Source organism: Bombus terrestris, chromosome 7, assembly GCF_910591885.1.
Source record: "Bombus terrestris chromosome 7, iyBomTerr1.2, whole genome shotgun sequence".
NCBI lineage: Eukaryota > Metazoa > Arthropoda > Insecta > Hymenoptera > Apidae > Bombus > Bombus terrestris.
In genome coordinates, this window is record NC_063275.1 from 23,227,443 (window position 1) to 23,251,659 (window position 24,217).

Sequence of the window (24,217 nt, forward strand, 5' to 3'; positions counted from 1 at the left end):
AACCAGTCTGACGTGAGCACGGCGAATCGATAAATTGTTTAACAAATAATCCCATCTCCAAAGGATATTTTCACGTTATTTCTTTAATTCTGCCTTCCTTCTCGTATTTTCAAAATACCATTCACCCCCCTCTCCCGTTGCACGTTCCATGTTTCATTATGTTCGATGTCAGCGAGCAATTATTAATTCGAACGTATAAAATTGTCTTGCTGGCATATCCGAGTGCGAGAGAGGAGCCGATCGATCGACTTATTAACGGAGATATTTGTCGCGTTATTTTTACGCGAATTCGCTCGATGGACGAACGACGAGAGGCGATAGACGAAGGACCCACGTAATCAGAAGTCGGCCGGTTGTTTTGGAAATTTTTAAACCGGAACGGTCATTAAAATGATTACTGTTTCCCCTGCACGGTTTCCGCGTAGCGACGAACGCGTGCACCAACTTTCGCAAATAATGAGTTTTGAACTCGTCCATCGCCGGATCTATTTATTAAACATTACAAAATGCGCTGCAATTAAGTGGCGCGCTTCAGGCTACCCCATTGAAACTCCTATGCTCGAGTTCGTTCCGTTTACTTTTTCTTCTCTTTTCCTCCGTCGTTCTTTCTTTCTTTCTTTTCTTTTCTTTTTTTTTTCAAACATTTTCAGATAAAAATTAAAGACGGGCTACGCGGATAAATAGCAAGTTAAACATCGCGCGATAAACAATTCCGTTTGACGATTAATCGTAAACGAAATCAAAGCGATACATAGCAACGATTTGAAACCGGTAGGATCTTCCGTTCTCGTTTGGTAATTTTTCATATTTTTTTCAGCAGAATTTCCACGCTGCGCGCGGCGAACGCAATTTCATCTTTAACTTTGATCCTTGTCCCGTTTCACAAGCGAATTCTGAAATTGCAAGCGTTTCCGCGTATCTCATTACGAAAATCTATCGTAATTCCCACACCCCACTTTGTCCCGATTCGTTCAAAAGCTCGTTCCCTCCATGGATGAATATTATCTTCGTTAATTTATTAAGTATCACGTCGGAGGCACGACACGCGAAAGCAAACGTATTAATATGCGCGCGATAATTACGATACCATTGTGCGTAGCTTCGAGTTGCTCCCATCGACTATCAATATCTTCCTCTGTTATCTCTATCTCTCTCCCCGTTGGCCTTCCTTCTTCTCCGTCCCACGGTTCTCTTCTACTTGTCTTTCGCGAATTTCTTACGTTAGAATTACGCTGCAAGGGTATTCCGATTATACTGTCCTCTGGTAGATGTTCGGTTGGCAACTAAGTGATCGCGGATTTTGTCAATACCATCTAATGACAAAATCCGCAATCGCTTAGCTGCCAACGCAATACATCGGATCGATCAAACGTTTACGTCAGCCGGCGAAATTATTCGAGTAACCCGTTTCCAGAAATCTTTTACGAGTTTGCTGCGTCTCGCGCGATTACGTTTCAGACGAATCTAAAATTTTACCTAGCAGCTGTAGGATATTTGGTACGTTTCAATTAATCGATTCCATCCATTGCGTTAATAAGTCTCCATTATCTTTCACGTTTATTACATATCCTTAAGGTGACGTTCACAAATGCATACCATACACTTTGTTTCAGACGAATCTAAAATTTTACCTAGCAGCTGTAGGATATTTGGTACGTTTCAATTAATCGATTCCATCCATTGCGTTAATAAGTCTCCATTATCTTTCACGTTTATTACATATCCTTAAGGTGGCGTTCACAAATGCATACCATACACTTTGTTTCAGACGAATCTAAAATTTTACCTAGCAGCTGTAGGATATTTGGTACGTTTCAATTAATCCATCCATTCCATCCATTGCGTTAATAAGTCTCCACTATCTTTCACGTTTATTACATATCCTTAAGGTGGCGTTCACAATGCATACCATACACTTTGTTTCAGACGAATCTAAAATTTTACCTAGCAGCTGCAGGATATTTGGTACGTTTCAATTAATCGATTCTATCCATTGCGTTAATAAGTCTTCACTATCTTTCACATTTATTACATATCCTTAAGGTGGCATTCACAATGCATACCATACACTTTGTTTCAGACGAATCTAAAATTTTACCTAGCAGCTGCAGGATATTTGGTACGTTTCAATTAATCGATTCCATCCATTGCGCTAATAAGTCTCCACTATATTTCACATTTATTACATATCCTTAAGGTGACGTTCACAAATGCATACCATACACTTTGTTTCAGACGAATCTAAAATTTTACCTAGCAGCTGTAGGATATCTGGTACGTTTCAATTAATCCATCCATTCCATCCATTGCGTTAATAAGTCTCCACTATCTTTCACGTTTATTACATATCCTTAAGGTGGCGTTCACAATGCATACCATACACTTCGTTTTGTTTATTAAATATACGTTCGCAACGAATATCTTCCGTAAAGATTTCCGGATTTGTTTCGAGGGCCATAGACGCGATCTCGACAGTCGTGTCCCGTTAGAGAAAAAATGAAATTTCAAAAGGTTTCACGCGATACGTAGAACGCGTACATGAAAAATGTTCGAGTACTTTCACTGTAAATTCCTATTAGTACGCGAGCCTCTCGCAAGTTAAATCGATCAACTGCATCCTTTATCTCAATCACTCACCTGCGTAAGCGCGTCATTAATATTCGATTCTCAGAAGACAAATTACTTACGTCCGTGAGTTCCTGCGTTACAAGAAGAATGACGTACAAACGGTAGGAAATTTCGAGACGAATTTCAAAAATGGCCTTTCCAGTGGCATCGCTTTCCTCCGCTTTTCCATTTCTAATCACCACGATCTATAAATCGAGATTTAGTTATAGGGTCGATTGTTCCGACGAGTTCAAATAAATTTCGTCCTTGGGATATTTCTCTGTTCTCTGCTCTTTAAAAGCTTCTCGTAGTCTCTCAAACGATGCCCAAACGATCGTGCCATCGCGAGACTTTATATTTCATTAAAAGAGCGTTCTATTTCGGGTAATGTCATCTATCGTTCAGCCGGCTCTGATTTCGACTAGCGAGAACGTTGCATAGACAGGAGCGTAGGTAGCGGGAAGCAAACAAAAACGAATATCGTCTTTTCCATTATCCGCGTCTATTTCAAGCTCCCCTTAATCAACTATCGGCGGAAGTTTCAAAATAGTCTATCCATCGTGATCGAATCAACCGATTCGCGGTGTTATTTAAAATCTTTTGTATCTCGATTTGGTATCGCGATACCGAAGAGGTTGCGGGGCAAAAGTAGGATACCGTGGCCAAGTGTTCGTTGATCTGGTTAACAAGTACGCTGCGGTACGGCGCGTACAAAGCGGCTCGCAAAAGTATCGCAATACTTTTACAAGCTTCTTACGCGTGTAAAAGATCGTGGAATCTCGTTAGCTGCGTAACGAGACGCGGCGATTGGGATTACGTTTCGATAAATCGAATTTGATAGAAATTTAGAAACGTACACAGAAGAGATATTTATAAAAACACACTGTAGAAAGATATTTATTGGAAATACGCGCTTCGCAAGAATAGTACAAATACCACGATGCTAGAGTTTAGTGCACTGTTCGCCATATCGATAAGCCACGTTATTTGGTCAGTCTATCTTTAGCGTTTAATTAAGACCACTGTTTATGTGCTACGTCTTCGACAAGTGTACTACAAGTGTACAATCGTCTTGCAACCTCTACCTATGTTCCCCCATTTCTTTCGATATTTTATTATCACAGTCGCGATCTTCGTGAACCAAGGTCGTGAACCAACGAAAATATTCGTATAACGCGCGTACCATACCTCGGTAAACAGATTTCCGTGACGAGTGTTCGAATGCTTGCGCGAGTCCGCTGTTCCTTCGCCACGCGGTTGCCGCGTAACGTCGAATACAACGGTCGAGGATCACAGGATCTATTTGTCTCGTGGCGATAAATATCAAGATCCTGGAGAAATCGGTCGCACCGGTTAACGCGTTAATAATCGGTGCTTGCAGATGGAATATGGGATCTGGAGTTTTCACGCCGCGGGTGAACTTTGGGGTGACCCGCGTCTCGCCCGAAGGCACCCGATTCTACCATCAAGCGCGACACAGTTGCTGCCGAGGGCCGCGTTCGCCCTGAGCGGACTCCACCGACCGGACATGGTGCCGTTACCGTTGACCTCCGCCGGCCCGCCGTACGGACCTATGGAATTGGTGACGAAAAGGGACGGTGATCGAGTTGCGGAGGAGAACGAGGAGAAGGAAGAGAAACAGGACGACGACGAAGGGAACATCGATCGAGCCGACGAAAACGATAACCAGGTACGATTTGGGATTATAATTTTTCTGTTCTTCTTTTATTTCCTAGACTTTTTATCATCGATTCTCATTGAGAATCGTTGAGGTTATTGGACGTACTAACAGAGAAACGCGTGGATAAATTATAAAATAGAAAATAAGTTACTCCCTATTAATTAATAAGTTTACTCCCTAAGAGTAAAAGTTCTCTTTTTAACGGACAATGTGACTTTATTTTACGGACAACCGATTTGCCAAACAGTCATTTCACAGACGGTTAGAGAAGAAGAAGGATTTCGAGCGTTAGAAATAGACACGATCATAAGAAAGAAATTATTATTTAGAGTATTAAAGATTGACAGAGGAAGAGTGGTAGTTTAGGACGTGGAAAATCGATTCTCGATTGTCAGGTAGACCTTTGTTAGGTACAAAGCTTTGTTATTTATTATTATTTATTCTTATTAATTATCATTAATTGTCGTTTACGTCTGTATTTTATTTAAGTATTGTTGCAATAAACTCGATTTTCAGACTTAAGAATCGACCCCTGAATTATCCGAGAATTGAACGTTATATTTTAATACAGAAGCGTAAGTACAAGTAGGAATATAATTGGAGTTGGTCCCGATCCGCACGCTAGCAGTGTTAGCTTATAATTGAAAACCCCGAAGCCATTGTCACGTAATAAATGGCGAAGTGTTATAAAAAAAAAGGCGAATGAGCAATAGCCCAATTGGTATGCTTTATTAACACGATAATATTACAACTCAATTGTAAAATGCAGACTGAACTAGGGCTGGCTGAAGTCTCGAGTTCTATATGTTTTAATGTGGTGATGTTGAGGGGCTCGGTGTAGGTTATAATGTGGAAAAGTGTACGAAGGTCGGGGGTCAATGTCTCATCCATGACGTAGACTAAGGTGTGTCATAGCTTCTGCGTAGGCTATCGTGATAAGGTAGTGATGTGTCCAAAGGAGTCCGAAGCTCAGGGGTCGGTGTCTTATCGACGATGTAGGTTGCGATGTGATTGGTGTCACGCCATCGTCGCCTGTCTACTGTCTATGGTCTGCCTTCGTCCCAGTCTATTGTCTATACGCTGTCGATGGCTTGAGTGCTTGAGAAAAGTAAAAAGACCAGACGTAGAGTTTTCTCGGAAGTGGTGACCACTTCAACAAGAATTATAAGTAAATTATTTTGGCGTGGTACTGTAACTTGGATTATAAGAGTTTATGGTATGTTTGATTCTAGTTGAATCTAATGCTTCAATCTAAAGGCTAATGTCTCTTTAGTCTGCGGACCTGATCCGTCGTGTCAAGTAACTGGGTAACTAATGGATTTTGGTAGTTGTTAATTCATGTTATATCTGTTACTGAATTTGGATATTTCTTCTCTAACTGTGGGTATCTTAAGGTCGCGATGTATTGTTTCGTTGGTAGCATACCAAGGTGCATCTATTGAGGATCTTAGAGTGGGATTATAATTTAACATTTATATTCCTTCGAAAGCGGTAGGTGTCGTGTCGTGGGAGATTCGAAACGATGGACGTAAGTTGTAATACTGTAGGATCTTATCCTACAATTAGTTTATTTACAATAAATGAATTAAACAGGAAACGATGGTTGTTTAACGCGAACTAATGACAATAACGTATTATAATTAAGACAACTAGATAGTTAATTTGCAATTCTCGGATCCGAGGCTCTCTCGATAACGCTAGTGTAGTAGGAGACAGAAGAAATCAAGAAACCAACCGCCGGTGATCTCCTCGGGTCGTAGTTCGAACGTTTCGCGAATAAGGTGAAGAAATTGATCCTTGTATATGACGATAGAATTTATTATGCAAATCCAACAGAGTGACGGTTCCAAGTGTTACAAGAGACTGGGGCGAGCGCTTATTTTGGAGGGTTTTATACTGAGGTTTTAGTCCCTCTGAGGGGTTGTCGTCTGGCGTGTCACGTAAAATCACGAGTCGCAACTCAGACTATAAAAAAGCAAGAAGGTCGAGCCGAAACGCAACTATTAACTTTCTTTTTATTACGCTTTATTATACACTTAATAGTCACAATTGAGTATACACTGAATTGACGCGTATAAATTACGCTTTACTCCAACAACTTTACATAAATTAGGTAGGCGACTGATCTAAGGGTAGAAACCCGGTAAAGAGACGTTAACTGTCCGAAAGATGGAAAATCAGTAAAGTTTAATGACGATGTTGCGGCTAGCGATGGATGGGTCTGAGGACGCGAAAAGAGCTGATTTGTTAAGCACAAGTTTTCATTAGGAGAGTGAGGGAAATAGACTTCGCTGTCAATTGGCTGATTTTCTAGGGTTTCTAGGTGCTAACTGCCCTTGAGAGAAAGTTGCTAGCGGAAGATACCGAACGTGAGAGAACTAACTTCCCCGTATCTTCCCGTAGTAGACAAATATGTAAAGAACATCATTGGAAATAAAAGACGTTTGTTTTTGGTCTGAAGGATCTTGACAATGAAAATGCCAAGATTTATGGCGGGTCCTTAGGAATATCGAGGGTACGCAGCAAGGATATGTAGACATCTGGTTGTCATCTTGCCCCAGGTGTGCGGCCTGGTCTCCGATGCGGATTGAGATGTGGTTGATGTTACAGGTGTATATCGGAGGCGCCTAATCCGTTACTATTTGGTCATTGTTTCGATGGCTGTGGCATGCAGGATGTTTAGCCTATCCTAATTACTGCTTCTCGAGCGTGTGACATTAACGATATTCTCTCGACAACGCAGTTCACACTCTCTGGCTTCTCAACTCACACTGACTGTTGATTCGTTTTCGTCCCTTAGCAACCCCTTGTCTTTTGTCTTAGTCTCGTGTCCTTTGTCTTAGCCTCACCACGCACATGTTCCGCAGCCCCTTGTTTATAATTCGCCCGACACTTGCCCAGGCTCCTCGTCCACGATACTGCGATACTATAAACAGGTATTGGTACAGGCGACGGCGAAGTTTCTATTTTATTGTTTCACTTTTATTCCATAGTTGCATCTTATACCATAGCTGTAATTGTTTATCGATAATATGTGGATTATATTTTGTTGAAATTTGTTGTACGGTAGATATGACGCGTGTAGGGCTTTGAAGTTTCAAGTAACGTTTGGAATAACACGAGGTGGTTGGTCAAGCTGCCCATAAGAAATACTCTTGATGTTCAAGAAAAAAGGCTTCTTAAACCATTAACGATCGACAGTCAACAATTTACGATCAGCAATTGACGATCAACGATTAACAATCAACGTATCTCGAATTGTGTTTGCTTCGTTATGACGCTAAACCTTCGAGGCAGAATAAATCTTTTGCTCGAAACCAAACGGATTCTTTTCTTTGTTGAATATCCTCGATATCCCCACTACGCACGCGTTTATTGGACGTCCGCGACAGTTGCCGCATTCTTCCGAATATTCGGCGAAAGAACCGCAGGGATATCGAGGTACACTAGGCCTCGAAGGTATAGCGCATTGTGTCGCGAAGCCGTTGGAAAGTTCCGTGGTCGAGTGCCGCCACAAATAGACAGAATTTGCAATATCGTAAGCAGATAGGAAAGATTTGCGTTATCAGATAGGTAGGTAAATTGCGAAGATTTATTTATACTTCTTTGAAATTTGGATACAGCGTATGACGTCCGCGCGGTTGAGAACCATAGTTGGATATAATTGCGAATATCATAGACAGGTAAATAGCGGAGGTTCGGGGAAAATTGGAAAAATATTTCTACGTATGGATATAATATCCGATGGAATTTTTCTACCTTTCCACGTATCGTGAGTTTTGTACAATACCTTAAGACATATTTCGGGTGAACGATTCGTAATGTTTTAGAATTAGGAATATTATTAGGTAAGCAAAGGAAAGAGCAATATAATCTAATTCTGCACTCTATTCTGTTCCAAAGCTTCAAATTAGATTCGATGTCGGGCCATTAAATTTGCAGAGAGGACCTATTAGTGGTTCAGATGCTTGAAATACACGGCGAACAAAAGATTCCAATTTCTCTTCGGACAATCTATGTTTTTCCTTTGAGAAATGAAATCTCGTCCCCTCGTTGTGTATTTTCGCTAAGCATCCTCTCGTGTAATTTCATTTTCCTTCGAAACACGTTCCAATTTTCGCGAACATTGCAATTACCGTTATCAGCAGCGCTGAGACTTCTCGGTATTCTGTTATTCCGAACGCTAAGACTTTCCGTTACTCGGTAGCTGTTGATTAAGCTACTTGGGTCGTTAGCATAAAATCAGAAAACTTTGCAAAGGTACAGGCAAAGTTTGCGCTAGAAACACGCGGCTGTTGTTTCCTTTCTAAATAACGCCAAATACATGTAGCATCGTGGATAAAAGGTGGCGAGAGCCGCGGCATCGTCGGTACATCGATGTGTCGTTGAGTCTTTTTAAGTGGACAGTTTTCGTGGAAAGGGCCTGCGTGACCCTGGCCACGGGCGTTTCGGGACACGTGTTCCGAAGGACGGGAAAAGGCAAAGAAACGCTAAAGGCAGAGTCAGTTGAGAAGCCGGAGAGGACGGATGCAAAAGGTATGCAGAGTGTGAATTGAGAAGCGAGAGCGAGCGAGCGTAGAAGCCGGAGAGTGTGAATCGGGAAGCCGTCTATGAGAATAAGACGTACGACGGCATTGTAATCATTTCGTTGCTTCGAATATCATTTATTAAATCAAAACATCGTTACTCGTCCTTTTCTCTAAGACCCATTTAGATACTACATACATAAAGATTCTGTTTGATCCTGCAGACTACCGTACCGAAGGAAAATGACGACAACGAAGACGCTGGAGACGAAAGCGACACCGGAAGTACGAACAGCTCGCATCGTTCGGCCAACAATAATTTATCCACGAAGCTGCTCGATCCCATGTCCTATCTGACTTTCGACAAGGTTTGTCCAATTAAGAATACGTATCTGAGAAATATCACGTACAAGCTACCCTCTTTTAATTTACCCAAATCCGAATTGAATCTCAGTCGAGTTACTTACATTTACGATATCGAATTTTCGTTTCTATATACCTACGTATTTCGTGTATCATATATTCTATGTTTTACACATATATTTTACATCAGACATAGTCTCTGATATTTTATTTTGTAGCATCGATATCGTCGATGACGTTGGACGCGTAAAATACAAAATACGAATTAAAGTATTTCAGAACGGAGTAAATGAAATTCTCGTAGATTGTCTATGATCCAGTGCCGCCGATTCGGTGTTGGTACCCGATTAATACCTTACGCGTTAATACAGTCGAAATGTACGAAAAAGAAGAGCGTGTCCGTGGAAAAACCTGCATGTGCCAGCTCGTAGTCGTAGAGGACACTCAACGTTTGCTCAAAAACAAAGAAATAATTAATCAACGTCTATCGATACTTGTATTTCTCTCTATGGAAGCGGTGCTGCGACACCGTCTTCCAGGATTATCGATAAATTATTTAGTTTTTCACTATCGCTATTTTACTACAGCATCCTCGTTGACGCGTAAAACGAATTTGCCAACGAGAAGATCAGAGTTTCTCGATTTCGGCGCTCGCAGCGTTTTCTACAACCACTCTTCTCCTATTAGCAATTACATTATTAAGTTACAACGTTATTACATAGATTTAGCGAGTGGTTACGTGACTGAACAAAAGTAAAGGAGAGATTTGCTTTCGTAACAGGATGGAACGGTTACACCGGTTCTTAATGGCTGGGTCCTCGGCGCTTATACCGCCATGCTCGGAAGACTTTCAGCAGCGACCGCGGCTCTCGAAGCTACAGAAATCCCGAACATTCCGTCTGACAGCGACTCCGAGAGCGAGCATTCGTCTTACACCGAGAAGTATGCGTTCTTTTGGTTATCAGCCACTTTTGCCAAACTCCAGCTCGTCCTACGCTTTACACCGTAACGTGCTTAACTCGTCTTGCCTGATGCGAGTCGAGCATTTCAATTCTTCTACGGTTCAGGTCGGATAAGACGATGGAAGAGAGACCGGGAAAGGAAATTATATATATATATATATATGTATGTATGCGCATCGAGGCAAAGAGATGTTTGAGCGCAAGGTTTTTATTTAACACGCCATGGAATCGATAAAACGAGACCAATGAATCTGTCCAGTCGGAGGGCGAATCTTCCTCCCTGCTCAACAATGCGAGCGCGTTTCTGATATTTCAAAAATTCAAAGATAAATGGCGTCGTAAATCAACAGCTTTGAAGGATATTGACCAGCGTTGAGTTACGACCGATCCGTGAACAACGATTACGAAATTTAAAAAATAAAAAGAAAGAGAGAGAGAAAAAAAGAAAGAATCTTTTTAATTCCGTAGTGCTCCTCGGCTGGAGCGGCCTTGTTTTTTTCACCAGTTTCCCGTACCGTGATTTATTCCTTTCTTTGCTTTCTCTCGTTGAAACGGCAAACTTGATCGAGGAATTTCACGTGGAAGTTTAAAAAGAAAGTTGTACCGATCGTTAGAAATTCTATGGAGTCTTAGGAACAAATTAATAATTTCTTTGAATTTCCTTTCGACGCCAACTTTATCAATTTCATCTCCGAATGCTTTATCCTGTACCGTTTCTGTCTCAGCGTACCTTTGCACCGCGAATATTTTCTGCGAATTCAAATCATAACGAATATAACGAAAGAAATTTTACTTTGGATATTTTATATATTTTAAAAATCCACAGTCTCCTAATTATATATTGAGTCTACTTTTCCGTTACCTTGTTATTCGCTTATTATTTCACACTCGGCCTATTATTCAAAGGAATTGAAATTCACGATGGGCTTTCAGATCTCGAGGTAGCAGTCCGAACGTGAGCAACGCGCATCGCGGTTATTCCTGTGGTTCCTGCGACGTGGTTGCTCCAACGAGGCCAGCTCTGCGAAAGCATATCGTCGATTGTCATCCACCGGTACCCAGCGCGGAAACCGGAGAAACGAAAAGTTGTCCGTCCTCGGGCTGTGACTTCACCACGAACAGCAGATGTGAGATGGAGACTCATGTGGCTGCACACGTGGCACAGGGTATGACGCCCACGGGGAAGAAGCGTACTCTGGCTTTGCAACGCGTCAGGTATAGGTACTTAGCGCTTGCTTCGATCACTGTACTTATATCTCGTCTTTCTTCGTATTGTTCGAAGTAATTGGAAAATCGTAGGATCTGCAGCGTGTTATAAAGAAGGACGATATTATTGGTGACGTTGAACGTTTAAATACGATATTACGGGTCGACGCTACGTATTTCAGAAATGAGAGATTCTCTAATTATTTCGGACAATCCACTCTATCGTAACGAAAACAACATATCGTGTGTAACTCTGTGGCATTTTTAATTCATGCCCGATACATCTCAATTTCTGCGAGCAAAATATTTATTACATTACGTAACTATTACGAGTATAATTATACGACAGAAGTACTACGTCTAATTAAATACGAAGGTTTCATAGAACCGGTTGATGTCTATTCGACAACAGATTATAAATAATTTCGTATAATATCGTTTCCTCCGTATCGTGAGTCTAGCTTCGCCATCGTTAAGGCGAACTACGCTACTTCATTTTTAATATTTAGAAAAATTCAGTTCGCGTGAAAAATAAGGTCGAAGCTGTTCGCGTATGTACACGTATATATGAAAAGGTGGAGTATAGAATTGAAATGAAATTTATCGAAAAGACACCGTGTAATTTGTTTGCGTTTAACTTATCTTTCGGACGAGCTAAGTAGTTCCGACTTATTGTACCTTTGAATGCGCAGATATGAAAGGGAGGAGTATCGGTGCTCGTTATGCTCGTACGCGTGCACCATCGAGAAAGCGTTCCAGAGGCATTTGAGGGCACACGCGAAAGGCACGGCGCCGGAAACGAGGGTGAGCTGCGCTGTGTGCGGCGCGGACAGATCGTCGGAAGTAGATCTGAGCAGACACATGAGAAGGCATCGCGACGACCGATACTTTTGCTGCGACATTTGCATCTTTCGCACGGTACAGTTAAAAAAGGTAATATTTTCCCTCGGCACAAAAGGAAACTTCGTTATTGGGAACGTCGACGCGTATAGAATTCTAAAGCGACGACACAACGACGAGCGTAATCGATGAACTTGGATTGTTTGGAATTCTGGTTGAGTGAAAAGCTCGTATAATCCCTGGACGACCGTAAATTCTACGATACGCGTGCTGGTCTTTTGAATTTCGTAGAACGCTCGGGATACGCTCTACTTTCACCTGTAAATCAACAGTTTCGTTCTATGTAAATGCGTATATCGTACGAATCTACGTACGAGTTTTTCCAGCGACTTTTCCCTCATCCGTGAATATATTTAAGACCAACGTACATATACAGTTACATTATAGTAACGAAAAGCTTCGATGAATGAGACACATTGACGTCGAATTCAAGACGTCGATCTATTATTGCCGTGGCGATGCAAAATGTAGCCGATGAGATCGCGTTACATAATAGAATCGTAATTCTCGGCTGCAGCGTGCTTTTACACGTAATATTCGATACATATTAATATCGAGAAAAATGTACTGTATTAATCGTAGCTCGTTATAATTTCGCGTATAAAGTTGTTTATCATACGTCGACATGATTTACATATTCGTATAAAGTTTCAAAGAGGATCGCTCTATTATATTAATTATTTGTTCGTAAATTAGAGCGCATTATACTTTTATTAATATGTATAAGTCATTTATGAGAAGATGAAGCGCGATCATTATCGATTGACATGGATCAGTTTTAGAATTTTATACCATATATTTCGTATATATACTTCGAATTATTCGTTATTTCATAAAGATATTAACATATACACCGACTACAAAAATTACTAGCATTTGCATATTAATTAATTAAACGAGAAATTTTCTTAAATGTACGCATATCGATTCATTAACAGAACGTATTACGAAATATGTAGCATGAAAATGAAATTTAAAGTCTGATTGAAAAAAAAAACACTTCGTTGAAAAATAAGGATATACGTAGTATCGGGGCCAAAAGGCCTAAGGTATCGGCCAAAGTTGCAAGAGCCGCTGCATCATCGGGTACATCGATGTGTCGTTGGGTCTTTTTAAATGGGTAGTTTCGTGGAAAAGACCTGCGTGACCCTGGCCACGGGTGTTTCGGGACACGTGGTCCGAAGGACGGAAAAATGGCAAAGAGACGCTAAAGGAGGAGTTAGTTGAGAAGCCGGAGAGGACGGATGCAAAAGGTGCGCAGAGAGTGAGTTGAGAAGCGAGAGCGAGCGAGCGTAGAAGCCCGAGAGTGTGAATCGGGAAGTCGAAAGCCTCCTATGAGAATAAGACGTACGACGGCATTGTAATCATTTCGTTGCTTCGAATACTACTTATTAAATCAAAACATTACTCGTCCTTTCCTCTAAGACCCATTCAGATACTACATATATGCAAATACTTTCTATCGTAAATACACCGTATGATCTTAATTTGCCCTCCCTCTTGTTGCTTGTTCTTATAATCATTCGTACGCCTACTCGGCTTCGTTTATCTCGTCTATTCTCTAACTTGTAACTTTTATCTTTGATCAGCTCATCCAACACCGACGAATGCACACGGGTGAGAAGCCACACCTTTGTCCACACTGTGCGTACCGAAGTGCACGCCGTGACAATCTGCGTAGCCACGTTAGACGAGTGCACAAGAAGGAGAATTTGTATTGCGACACGTTCAGTCCACGCGGTATGCTGTTGACACCCACCGTCATCGGAAGGGACAGTCCTCTGGTGCAGAGCCCGGAGTCCTCGCCGTCGTCCAACTCGGAATCCACGAACTAGCGAAGCAACAGGCGACAGGAAGCTTGAAGAGGAACGTGGAAGTTGTGGCCGGGGATCGAGCGGTTCGTCGTTGTTTTACACGTCCTAACTTTGTCAATACTGCGACTTATAGATTTTAGAATCGCGGAGGAGATTTTACATTGGCAACGAAGATCGTGTCATCGCTGTACCAGCTGCTTGGAAAATCGACATGTTTGATCGTTTTGAAGATGTTGTACAATTATTAGGATCGATACTATCTTAAAAGTATATAAAAGGAGAATAGATGATAGTCCTGGAATGTATAATTTAACGAAATTCGATGATCGGCAGAGCGTGGAATTAATTTAGATTTATTTTTGAAATTTAGTTAAATTTAGGTGAAAGTGAACGATAGAGGAAATTACGCGTACCAGGAGCTTTAAATTGCCGGTAATATTTGCAACGCGAGATTATGGTTTTCAAGCGAGAGTAGCGACGGTGAAAATAGTCAGAAGTTGCGACAGTAGTTCCGAAAGGATTGCAACTCGGTTCTTAGCTCGATTATACGAATTATACGCCTACGATCCTGACGATAGACTACGATACGAAGTATACGAATAATAATAAAAAGAATGAACTGAGGAGAGTGCGTGCAACTTCTGGCTAATCACGATCGACCTTGCCCTTAGTACGTAGGAATTATGTAGAGAATTGCATGCGAACGTCGATAATTCAATCTAGTCTTTGAATTCTAACGTGATCTTATTATTAGCTGATTTAATTATCAGAGTCTCTTCGTTGATCAGAACGTTGATGAACGAAAGTAAAGCTGCGCAATGGTGCTAGAGTCGTAGACTGGATTATAGAGGAAGACTGAAGTAGATGCTTTCACGGTGTGACATTCGTCCTTTGTTTCCCTTTACGCCGTCATTCAAATGTACTTGAATCGGCGATTATCAAGACTGCTGTCCTGATGGCCAAGAGATTCTCATATTACAGATCGATACGTCTTACGATTAGTCGACGATTAAATAATCCTCGGTAAAGTTCAAAAGGAAAGAAACACGTAAATTTAGCGAAGAGCAACTTTAGATGTAATTAGATGAATTTCATGCGAAGACCATAGGTGAGAGACATGATCTTTTCATTTTCATGTCAGCTTATGATTCTTCGTGTTTATGTTGAACGGAAGAGTTTTAATGTGCCATAGCTGAGAATGGAAACAACCAGTTCCAAGAGATTCTCATATTACAGATCGATACGTCTTACGATTAATCGACGATTAAATAATCCTCGGTAAAGTTCAAAAGGAAAGAAACACGTAAATTTAGCGAAGAGCAACTTTAGATGTAATTAGATGAATTTCATGCGAAGACCATAGGTGAGAGACATGATTTTTTCATTTTCATGTCAGCTTATGATTCTTCGTGTTTATGTTGAACGGAAGAGTTTTAATGTGCCATAGCTGAGAATGGAAACAACCAGTTAGGTTCAAAGATGTAAGTTTTTTAAAATGAACTAACAAGTCGGTGAAGCTTTACGAAAGATATTGAGACAAGCGATATTTTAATATTACGATATAAAAACATTTTGAAGAGGATGGAAACCGACTTCTTTTGAAAACTGTTCTCTTGCAAAGAGTAGGAAATGCTACTCGTCGTCTTGCTCGCCTATGGTCCTCGTACTCGACGGTGTAATTCACCGAATTAAATTTGTTTAATTAATTAAACGTATCGATAACACTTATTTACGTGATACGAAATCTCTGGTCTCTAGGAAAGGTGCTATTTTGCAAGGATAATTTTAGCGTCGCGTCCTTCCATATTTAAGCTTCGACTATAATTATAATTGTCCAGCCGTCTAATTACGATCGTTGACGGTGTCATTGACGATGATATACATTGTTATTCTTATTATTACGTATTATTACACATGCTATTATTACTGTTTAGCGTAACAGGAACGCGGTACTATTCTTACGGGGTAATGGAGATCGCAACGATATGTTACTATGTAATAGCGTGTATACGGTGTGTTCGTTAATTGAGGAAAGAGCAGTCCGTGGTAAATTTTATCGAATTTTTCATATAGATAACGATAAGCGACGTGAAAGTCTTCTGTTGGCGGTCGATGATATAATATACGTTCGCTTTAAATAACTTAGGTAAAAAGAGAAAAAAGCAAAAAACGAAGAAAAAATATGACAACAGCGTTGTTTAACTTTTTCTCACGTGTTAGATAAAAGAAAAAAAAAAAATAGCTAAGGAATCGTACAAGCGTGTGCATCGAGCACAGAGTGCAGGACTTTCCAACGAAACTACAATACGCAAGCAAACTTCTTATGTGTCTCAAGTATAACTCTTAAGTCGAAAGCTATAGTAGTTCCAAATGCAAACTATTAAACGATTGTCGTCTGTAATAAGCAAATTCACCGACGTTCTCCCGAGAGAGAACATCGGTTTTACTCTGTCCTCACTTGACGCCTATGGAAATTATTATTAAAATATCGCAAATTTTTTCTCTCTTTAGGATCGAACACCGTCCCCGAAAAGAAACGATTCGATTTGTCTGTCGTGGATTTTCTGCGTGAAAAAAAAAAGCAGAGAAAAGGGGGAGGCGATAAGGCGAAGCCCAATATACATATAACATAAATGTGTGTCAATTTTTAATGTATCATAACTACGTTCTAGTCGATAACGGTTTTTACGGGGGGGAAGATAACAAGGCACGGGAAGAGGATCTATGCTCCTCGATGCGCAACGTTATGGCTGCGATTAGTACGCTACATTTTTTCTCGTCCGAGACGGCCATATTTTGCGTTTCGCAAAATAAGAAAAGAATGAATAAGAAGCGACTGAATTACGGCGGAGAAAAATTATTACGGTCGATCGAATCGATAAAAGCAACGAGCATCGAATGATTTCCGCTGTCGGAATTTGAAGTCGTTGATAAGCTCGAAGGAAATTATTTGCACGGACCACTTTTTCAAACATCGAACCACTTAGCGTTTCTTTAAAATAATTAGCTGCGTTTGTTTGAATTTCTCAATAAAGAATTCGTATTACGCAGTTTGGAATTATCTTGAACGTGCAAATCAAAGACCGAGTCACTCGCTCGTTTCGTCGATCGTTTTTTAACTACTACAACCAATTCTCCAAACGTAATAAGATATTTTAATAATTTATACGTATGAGAAATTATAATTGGAATTTTCATATACAAGGAAACTTCGTTAAATTCGTTGATCCTTACGTCGAGCAATAAACGACGTTCCTATTGATAATTTTAATTTCTACAGCGTAGTCGCGATACTTTGGTCAGTTTAACGCGCAAGCTGAAATTCCAATTTTCTCGTACACGTTCCAATGAATAAGTTTGAAAGCGTAAACGATACTCGTAGAATTCGATCGATCGTAAGAAGAATCATCAACGTCATCTAGAGCTGTACACATTTTCTCCGTCTACTATGATACGTGTGTTACGTGTACAGTATACAATACTTTCTTGCTTTTTGATATACGTATATTACATTCGAAACGATACTTTATATTTGTGAGACGTTTATTCCAACGGCGTGCGCGGCGAGCTCGCGATATCTTTTATAAAAGCGTAGTATGATTTTACGCGTAATAATTATGACGCACGTGTGCAACGTGGCTCCCTTGGTCGTACGAAAAGACAACAAAAGAAAAAACAGAAAAGACAAAAAGATGAAAAAAAAAGAAAGAAAGAAAGAGAAAAGGGAACCGAAGAGACAGAGCTGAGGAAGATCCGTCGTTTCTTTTGTTTTTTCTTTCGAACTTTCGTGCATGCACGCGGATGCGATGCTCTGCCCTACGCGTGATAATAGTATTTTTGGTACACGGTCGTGCCACGATAGCAGCTTCCGATCGGAACGGATATCGCGGAACGACGATTGTTGATCGTTGGTATATCGGTGCGTTGCGTATTGTATTTATAATGATAATTCTATTTTTGATAACCGCTCGATTGATTATTCCATTTTAGATGTTGATCGTTCTACGAGGCCGCGTTTAGAATAATTTTCATAGCTTTTAAGATACGTCGCGGGAACGAGCAACCGATACGATCCTTTCCTTTTATTCGCATAAGCATCGTTATAGAACGACTTGGTCCCATGGTCCATGTGAAACGTCTCGGACGTAGATCATTTCGAAACGACGAGAGAAGAAGAAGAAGAAGAAGAAGAAGAAGAAGAAGAAAAAAAAAGAGGAAAAGACAAAAGAGAAATAACTTTGTCACTTTATCGCTTTGTGAACGGATTGCCTTTCGCGAAATGGACGTAGAGCCTCCTCGAGCCGAACGTGTAACGCGATTCATTGGCATTCTGTATTTGAGTATACGGCGGTGCATAATACGTACGATATAGCAAAAAGATCTTTTTATTATTATACATCGTATCGTCCGAACGATCGATCTCAGGTGCGTCCGAGATTTATTCTAATTAATTAACTCTAGCAAGCTCATTGTTCGTAAATGTCGTGCCAATAGCGAAGGGATAAAAGAAGAAGAGAAGGGAGCGCGTGCCAAAAGACGAGAACGAACGATGGAACGAGAATGTAGCGTTTTAAGAGGATACGAAAGAATCGAGAGAGCGGAGGCTGCGAACCAGTCGGATCTGCTCGATCGCGTATCCCGCTTCTCGAGTTGTTCCTTCGTTCGACCGATTCGAACGATGATTAATCAATTAGTCGGATAATTAACTATAAACGGAAATGGAACGGGGATACCGAGCGAGCATCTCCGTCTTGTACGGAATTATACGAACTAGTTGTTACAATCTTTTAACTGTTGAATTTTTGCAGTAGATGGTAAGTGTCTTAACGTATACCTTATATAAACTACACGATAATATATTCTATATTAATGTTTCTTAGATTTACGTACGAACGATCGTCCGCGAGCTTTCGTCGATCATCGTCGTCGTCGAGCACTCAGAAGGCAATAACTTACGAATTAGTCTGCATAATCGATTATCGTACAAACTTTCGAACGATACAACGCTCACGCGTTGCCGTTGTTCCAATTCAAATTTGGACATTCCGTCGTCGATGGTTCCAAGCGCGGTGCAATCCTTGTGAGAATCGACGATTTTCCATGTAAAGCCATCGGATCGATCGATTCTGGATACCTTCGAGGAATTCACACCTACGTAACGATATTGTCATTATGATTCGAGAAATTTGTCATTGACGTAGAATCGCGATATACGAGGAAAAGAGAAGCATTAAGATTTATACGTGTAATATAACGTTCGAAATTTGGCAGAGAAGAGCGAGAGCAAGACGAAAGCAAAACACGAAGGAACGCAGAGACGAAACGTAAATAAAACGAAGGAGGAGATCTCCGTGGAAACGAAACGCAAATAAAAACGTGACAGGTGTTTAAATTTGTCGAAGGACGTCCGGATAAAAAAAAAAAAGGTCTTAAACATTAATACAATCTAAATGTGATAATATATTTGCTATATTGAATTACGACGTAATTATTACATATTCTAATTATTGATAACGCGCGAATCGTACGGCAGAAGCGAGCAATTTTAAGAAAGTCCGTCTATCCGTGTGAATTGTATGGCGTGTGCAGCAGCAAGGTGATCGACGAGATCGGATTTCTTTTTTTACGTAAATCGAATACCGTGCCAAGAGCTTCAGCGTCTATTACCATCACGATCGGCTTGGACAAGTACAAAGTATTCGGATAACTTATTTTTTGATTATCGATGAACGACGAAAAAACAAAGAGAAACCGATCACGCGACGATGAAAAGAGCTAAAAAGAAAAAAAAGAAAAAGAACGAAGGAATATGCTCCTTTAAAAATACACAGTCCTTTAGATACAGCTTGTTCGTACGAATTATCGACGAACATCGAATCGAATTAGAACGACGAACGAAATAAGAAAAGAAGAAGCTGAACGAAGTAAAGTAAAACGAGAAGCACGAGAAAGAAAGAGGAGAATCGTCGCGTCACCTTTGTCTGCGTTTGCGTTCGATAGTACACACGGCAAATCTAACGTTCGGATTTACGATTTGCTTCACGAAATATAAATTAAAAAAAAAAAAAAGACTCTTGCGCTCTACGCATATATATATTATATATATTATATATAAATGTATGTGTATGTGTGTGGGTGTGCCTAAAGATTTTTTCTTCGGATCTATCTATTTCACTCTGTATTTACCATCTCTCTTTGGCCTTCTACTCTCTGTCGCGTTTCCTTGCCAACGTTCTTTCGTCTCTTCTTTTCTTTCTCGGGAAACCAACAGAGAGTGGACCGGTTTGATTGATTCTTAACTGACGATCTATTATCGTTTTCTTTCAATTAATGCTCGATTTTTACATTAGACGATCTTTCTCTTCTGTACGACTATTCGATACGAATATCATTTATTATTATTATTATTATTATTATTATTATTATTATAACGTGGTGTGCTAAGCAAATTTTATATTTATTAATTTTTTAATAAATTGCTCGCACGTTTCACCGATTAACAGTAAGATGGATAAAAAGCGAAGGAACTAGAAATCGTCAGTTGAGGATTAATCGCGTTTAACAATTGTCTCTCTGTGTTCCGGTTGTACCTATAATATATAATATATATATATATATCCCATCGATCGTTCCTCTTGATAGATGCAGTCGCGTTGTAACCACGCGCGTGCACGGTGCATCTGCTTGTGTAGACGGTCGTAAGCGATCTCGTGTTCCAGAGTATACGAATTATACGTAAGGAATATTCGTCGATGTTTCCGACGATACGAAGAACCAGATAAAAGTAACTTATTGGGAAAAGAGATATTTTACGCTTTGATGTTTAAACAGATGTTTCGTTCGAATAGAATGTTTATAAACACGTGGCCGTTTTTGCTGTTATATCGACAGATACTCGATCAGCGTGTCCACGCGTATCATTTTCGTGTCAATATCGCCTCATTATCGAGTCGATAGACAACAAAGTACGATCGTCTGTTCCGATGTGAGAAACGTCTCTCTGGGTAACTAATCTCGGTGAACAACGGCTAAACGAACTAAAGTCGAGACCATAAATCGCTTGAGTGATATCTTTAGTTCACCATCTTTCGCTGTGTGTCAGCACCCCTGGACGATACGATAGTTCTTATCTGGTTTTATCTCGTATACTCGCTACGTCCCTGTTCATTTGCTAACTTCGTGCGTATGAAATTTAACCTTTCTATCCGGTTCCTATTTCCACGTTTCAATCATCCGTGACGTACCACCTGTTTCGTAGTAAAACCTCTGCGATATATAAATTGTTTATTATAGAGATTTTTCTTAAATAATTCCAAGTACATGTTATTCTTTTTGAGGATTTTTCCGCTGTTAATACGGTTCTTTGATAAATGCATCAGTGTTTCATAATCGTATTACCGCGTTCGTTACGACAGTCTGATGATATTTATGATCATCGTGAATGCAAAATTTGAAATTCCAAAGTACTGTTATTTGCTTGGTATTTATACAAACTCAGTCCACGTCTTTATGGTTTAAAATCTCTAACTCGGTGGATATTTCCTATCGTCAAAGATGAGCCATAATTTTTTCTCTTCTCTATAGGCTCGAGTCTACCGTTTGGTCAATGCAATGCTGCTAATTTCAGTCGAATGCTGCTAATTTCAATGCTATCTACATATATCGACTTTCTGCCTTTCTATAGCTACCTTAGTCCTATATTTACCTAATTTTTCTTACCTAAGTCTTTTTTCCAGCAATTTCGATACGATCCTCTCTGTCTTCTACTAAATTCCTCCAATATCTCTCCGCTAAAGAATTATCAACCAGCTTTATCTCCGCAATCGTATCGGATAACATAGTTTTTCAATAGTTCGTATCATACGTTAACTTTATCTTTCGTCCTTTTATCTTTTGTTGCTTCCATAATGTTCCCTGGCGTAAAGTGAACAAAAATGCTGCTTTAGAGAGGAAACGCGAGCAGGCCTATATTCGGAAAATGTGAAAAACGGTAGGCCTAAATAAATGGACAACGAAAAATTGCGAATTTTATGTACAGATAAATATTCGTATTTTAAACGAGCGATCACAACGACTTCGAAACGAATTCTAAAGACGCTAGAAAACACGAGACGCCTAAGCTGTCGAAGCAACAACCCCATTCGGTGCATCGCCAACACTTGAACGATTTCACGCGACACGCAGTTCGATCGAGAGGCGTCGCGACGCTGATCCTTAACACCGTCCCAAAGATCGTCGACTGTTCGTAACTTTAGATTAATACAATTGAAATGCGGCCGTCGCTACGCCTCTCGACGTACGTGCGAAGGTTCGATGATGTTCCTTGTGGTCGAACGATCATGAAAATCAGCGTTTAATTTATTCGCTCTTTGTTGGAAGATCAAGAAAGATTAAAAAATTTCGATGGAATTTTATGACAGCATTCGTAGACTTATTTCTTAACGTGTTCCGTGCCGCGAATTAATTTGAGCGAAACACGTTTTATCGTCACGATGTCTAATTAAATCTTCGACGATGTAATAAATCGGTGATCGATTCTGAGCGAACGATTTTTCCTAGTTTTTTTTCCGTCAAGATTTCTCTAGTCTCTGGTAATACGAAAAATATCTACAGATTTTCAACTTCCCGTAGAATATATAACGACATTACGTGTAACGATATTCAAGATACGAAATTAATAATATATTATTACGCTCTAATCTTTCTTTGTACGTTTCTTAAGCATTTTCTAATTGGAGAAATCTTGCAATCTTTCACGCTCCACGACAATTAACACGAGCCACGTCGTAAGGATCGTGTTGACCCTTTCCTTAGGGAGAGCCTTCTTTATAATTCTATAATTAAGTTTACGAAGATATTCGCCACAGGGAACATTTTCCGCATAACTTAACGGCGTGAATGAGAGAGACACGATGGACGAACGATGCACGCGTCACGTATACGGATCTCGAAGTCCGTGCACGCGCATTACTCGCGTACTCGCGCCTCCAGACGTACGTAACGATCAGTCTTAAGGATACAATTAACGAGAAAAGTAAACGAATAAACTTGTCGTCGCCATTGTGATTTAAGGTAGAGGAATTGACCCGTGATTGGTCGCTCAACGTGCAACACCGAACCGGCGTTCATGACTATTTAGATAATTTAAGATAAATTGGCCAATTGATATCAACATCCGGTGTAATTGTCCTTTGGTAAATTCTGTCGCATGCAGGATGCTTTGTGGCGATATCGATAAACAAAAAAAGAAAGTTCGCACGAGACAGTTGGTTTGTCCACCTTCCTCGAAATCGATGATTCATTTCGCAGTCGAATCATTTTTACCTACGTTTATATATATCTGTGTTTTTACGATTAAAATATAGTAAAATAGAAATATTATATACTTGGTGAAATGGATCGAAACGATAAAACGTAAATGTCCTTTTTACGATATCGAAATTGCCGTGATCTTCAAATTTTTATGCCACAATTTCTGTTTCGTTTCGAGAAGCGAAAACGCTTTGAACATTCGAAGCTTTAGCACGATTTCTGTATATTTTCCTTCGACTTAAGAAATCCTTTGCTCGGTAGAAAAGGCGATTGAATCCAATGGAAAATGATCCAAAGACTACAGCAAGGTTAACATCTATATTCGACTCTATCTACCTTTGTTTCTTTTTTAAAAATTATTAGAATCGTCAAAAATTTCATTCGTGCAGACATTATCACAGAATGGGGCAAATGGTTTCTTTCTCTTTGACCTATACAAAATTTCATTTGTTACGCATCTTCAACAACGAAGCTTCTCGTGCGGTATCGATACAAGTCTCACCGATTGACTCGTATTTGCGTTGAACTATTCGTAATTTTAATGATGCAGGATCGCGAGAAATCGCTGTATACTCGTCTCATTTTAGACGAAAATGAAGGAAAAGACAAAACGTCGGTCGGTGGTGCTTCGCATTCGAGAACTCTCGGGCCAAAACGTTTACCTGTTTGTATTGCCGGAGTCACTATTTGGCTTTGGCGCGATAAAGTCTTAATAAAGGTTTCATTAAAATATTTACGTATTGAGTGTTTCGTCTTTCCTTCGTCACCGATGGCTGGTGAGTCTCGATCGTCACTGCTTTATACAGATTCCTTGCATTCTCCTTTCACAGCCTGTGCAAATATAAT

The 24,217-nt window shown here is 40.1% G+C and overlaps 1 protein-coding gene across 2 annotated transcripts; it reads left to right on the top strand.

Moving 5' to 3' along the window:
* The first annotated feature begins 811 nt into the window (after positions 1–811).
* LOC100649810 (GDNF-inducible zinc finger protein 1) lies at positions 812–24,107 on the top strand. Of its 2 annotated transcripts, XM_048407395.1 has the most exons (13): positions 812–1,264; positions 1,415–1,497; positions 1,614–1,652; positions 1,769–1,807; positions 1,927–1,965; positions 2,081–2,119; positions 2,236–2,274; positions 3,989–4,297; positions 9,039–9,182; positions 9,959–10,119; positions 11,073–11,360; positions 12,038–12,278; positions 13,835–24,107. In XM_048407395.1, the coding sequence occupies exons 1-13, from the start codon at positions 1,066–1,068 to the stop codon at positions 14,078–14,080; spliced, it is 1,866 nt and encodes a 621-aa protein (XP_048263352.1). In that variant the 5' UTR covers positions 812–1,065; the 3' UTR covers positions 14,081–24,107. The 2 variants fall into 2 exon arrangements, with proteins under 2 accessions (XP_048263352.1, XP_048263353.1); XM_048407396.1 differs by lacking the exons at positions 1,927–1,965; positions 2,081–2,119; positions 2,236–2,274 and having other exon boundaries at positions 814–1,264.
* Positions 24,108–24,217: the final 110 nt, after the last annotated feature.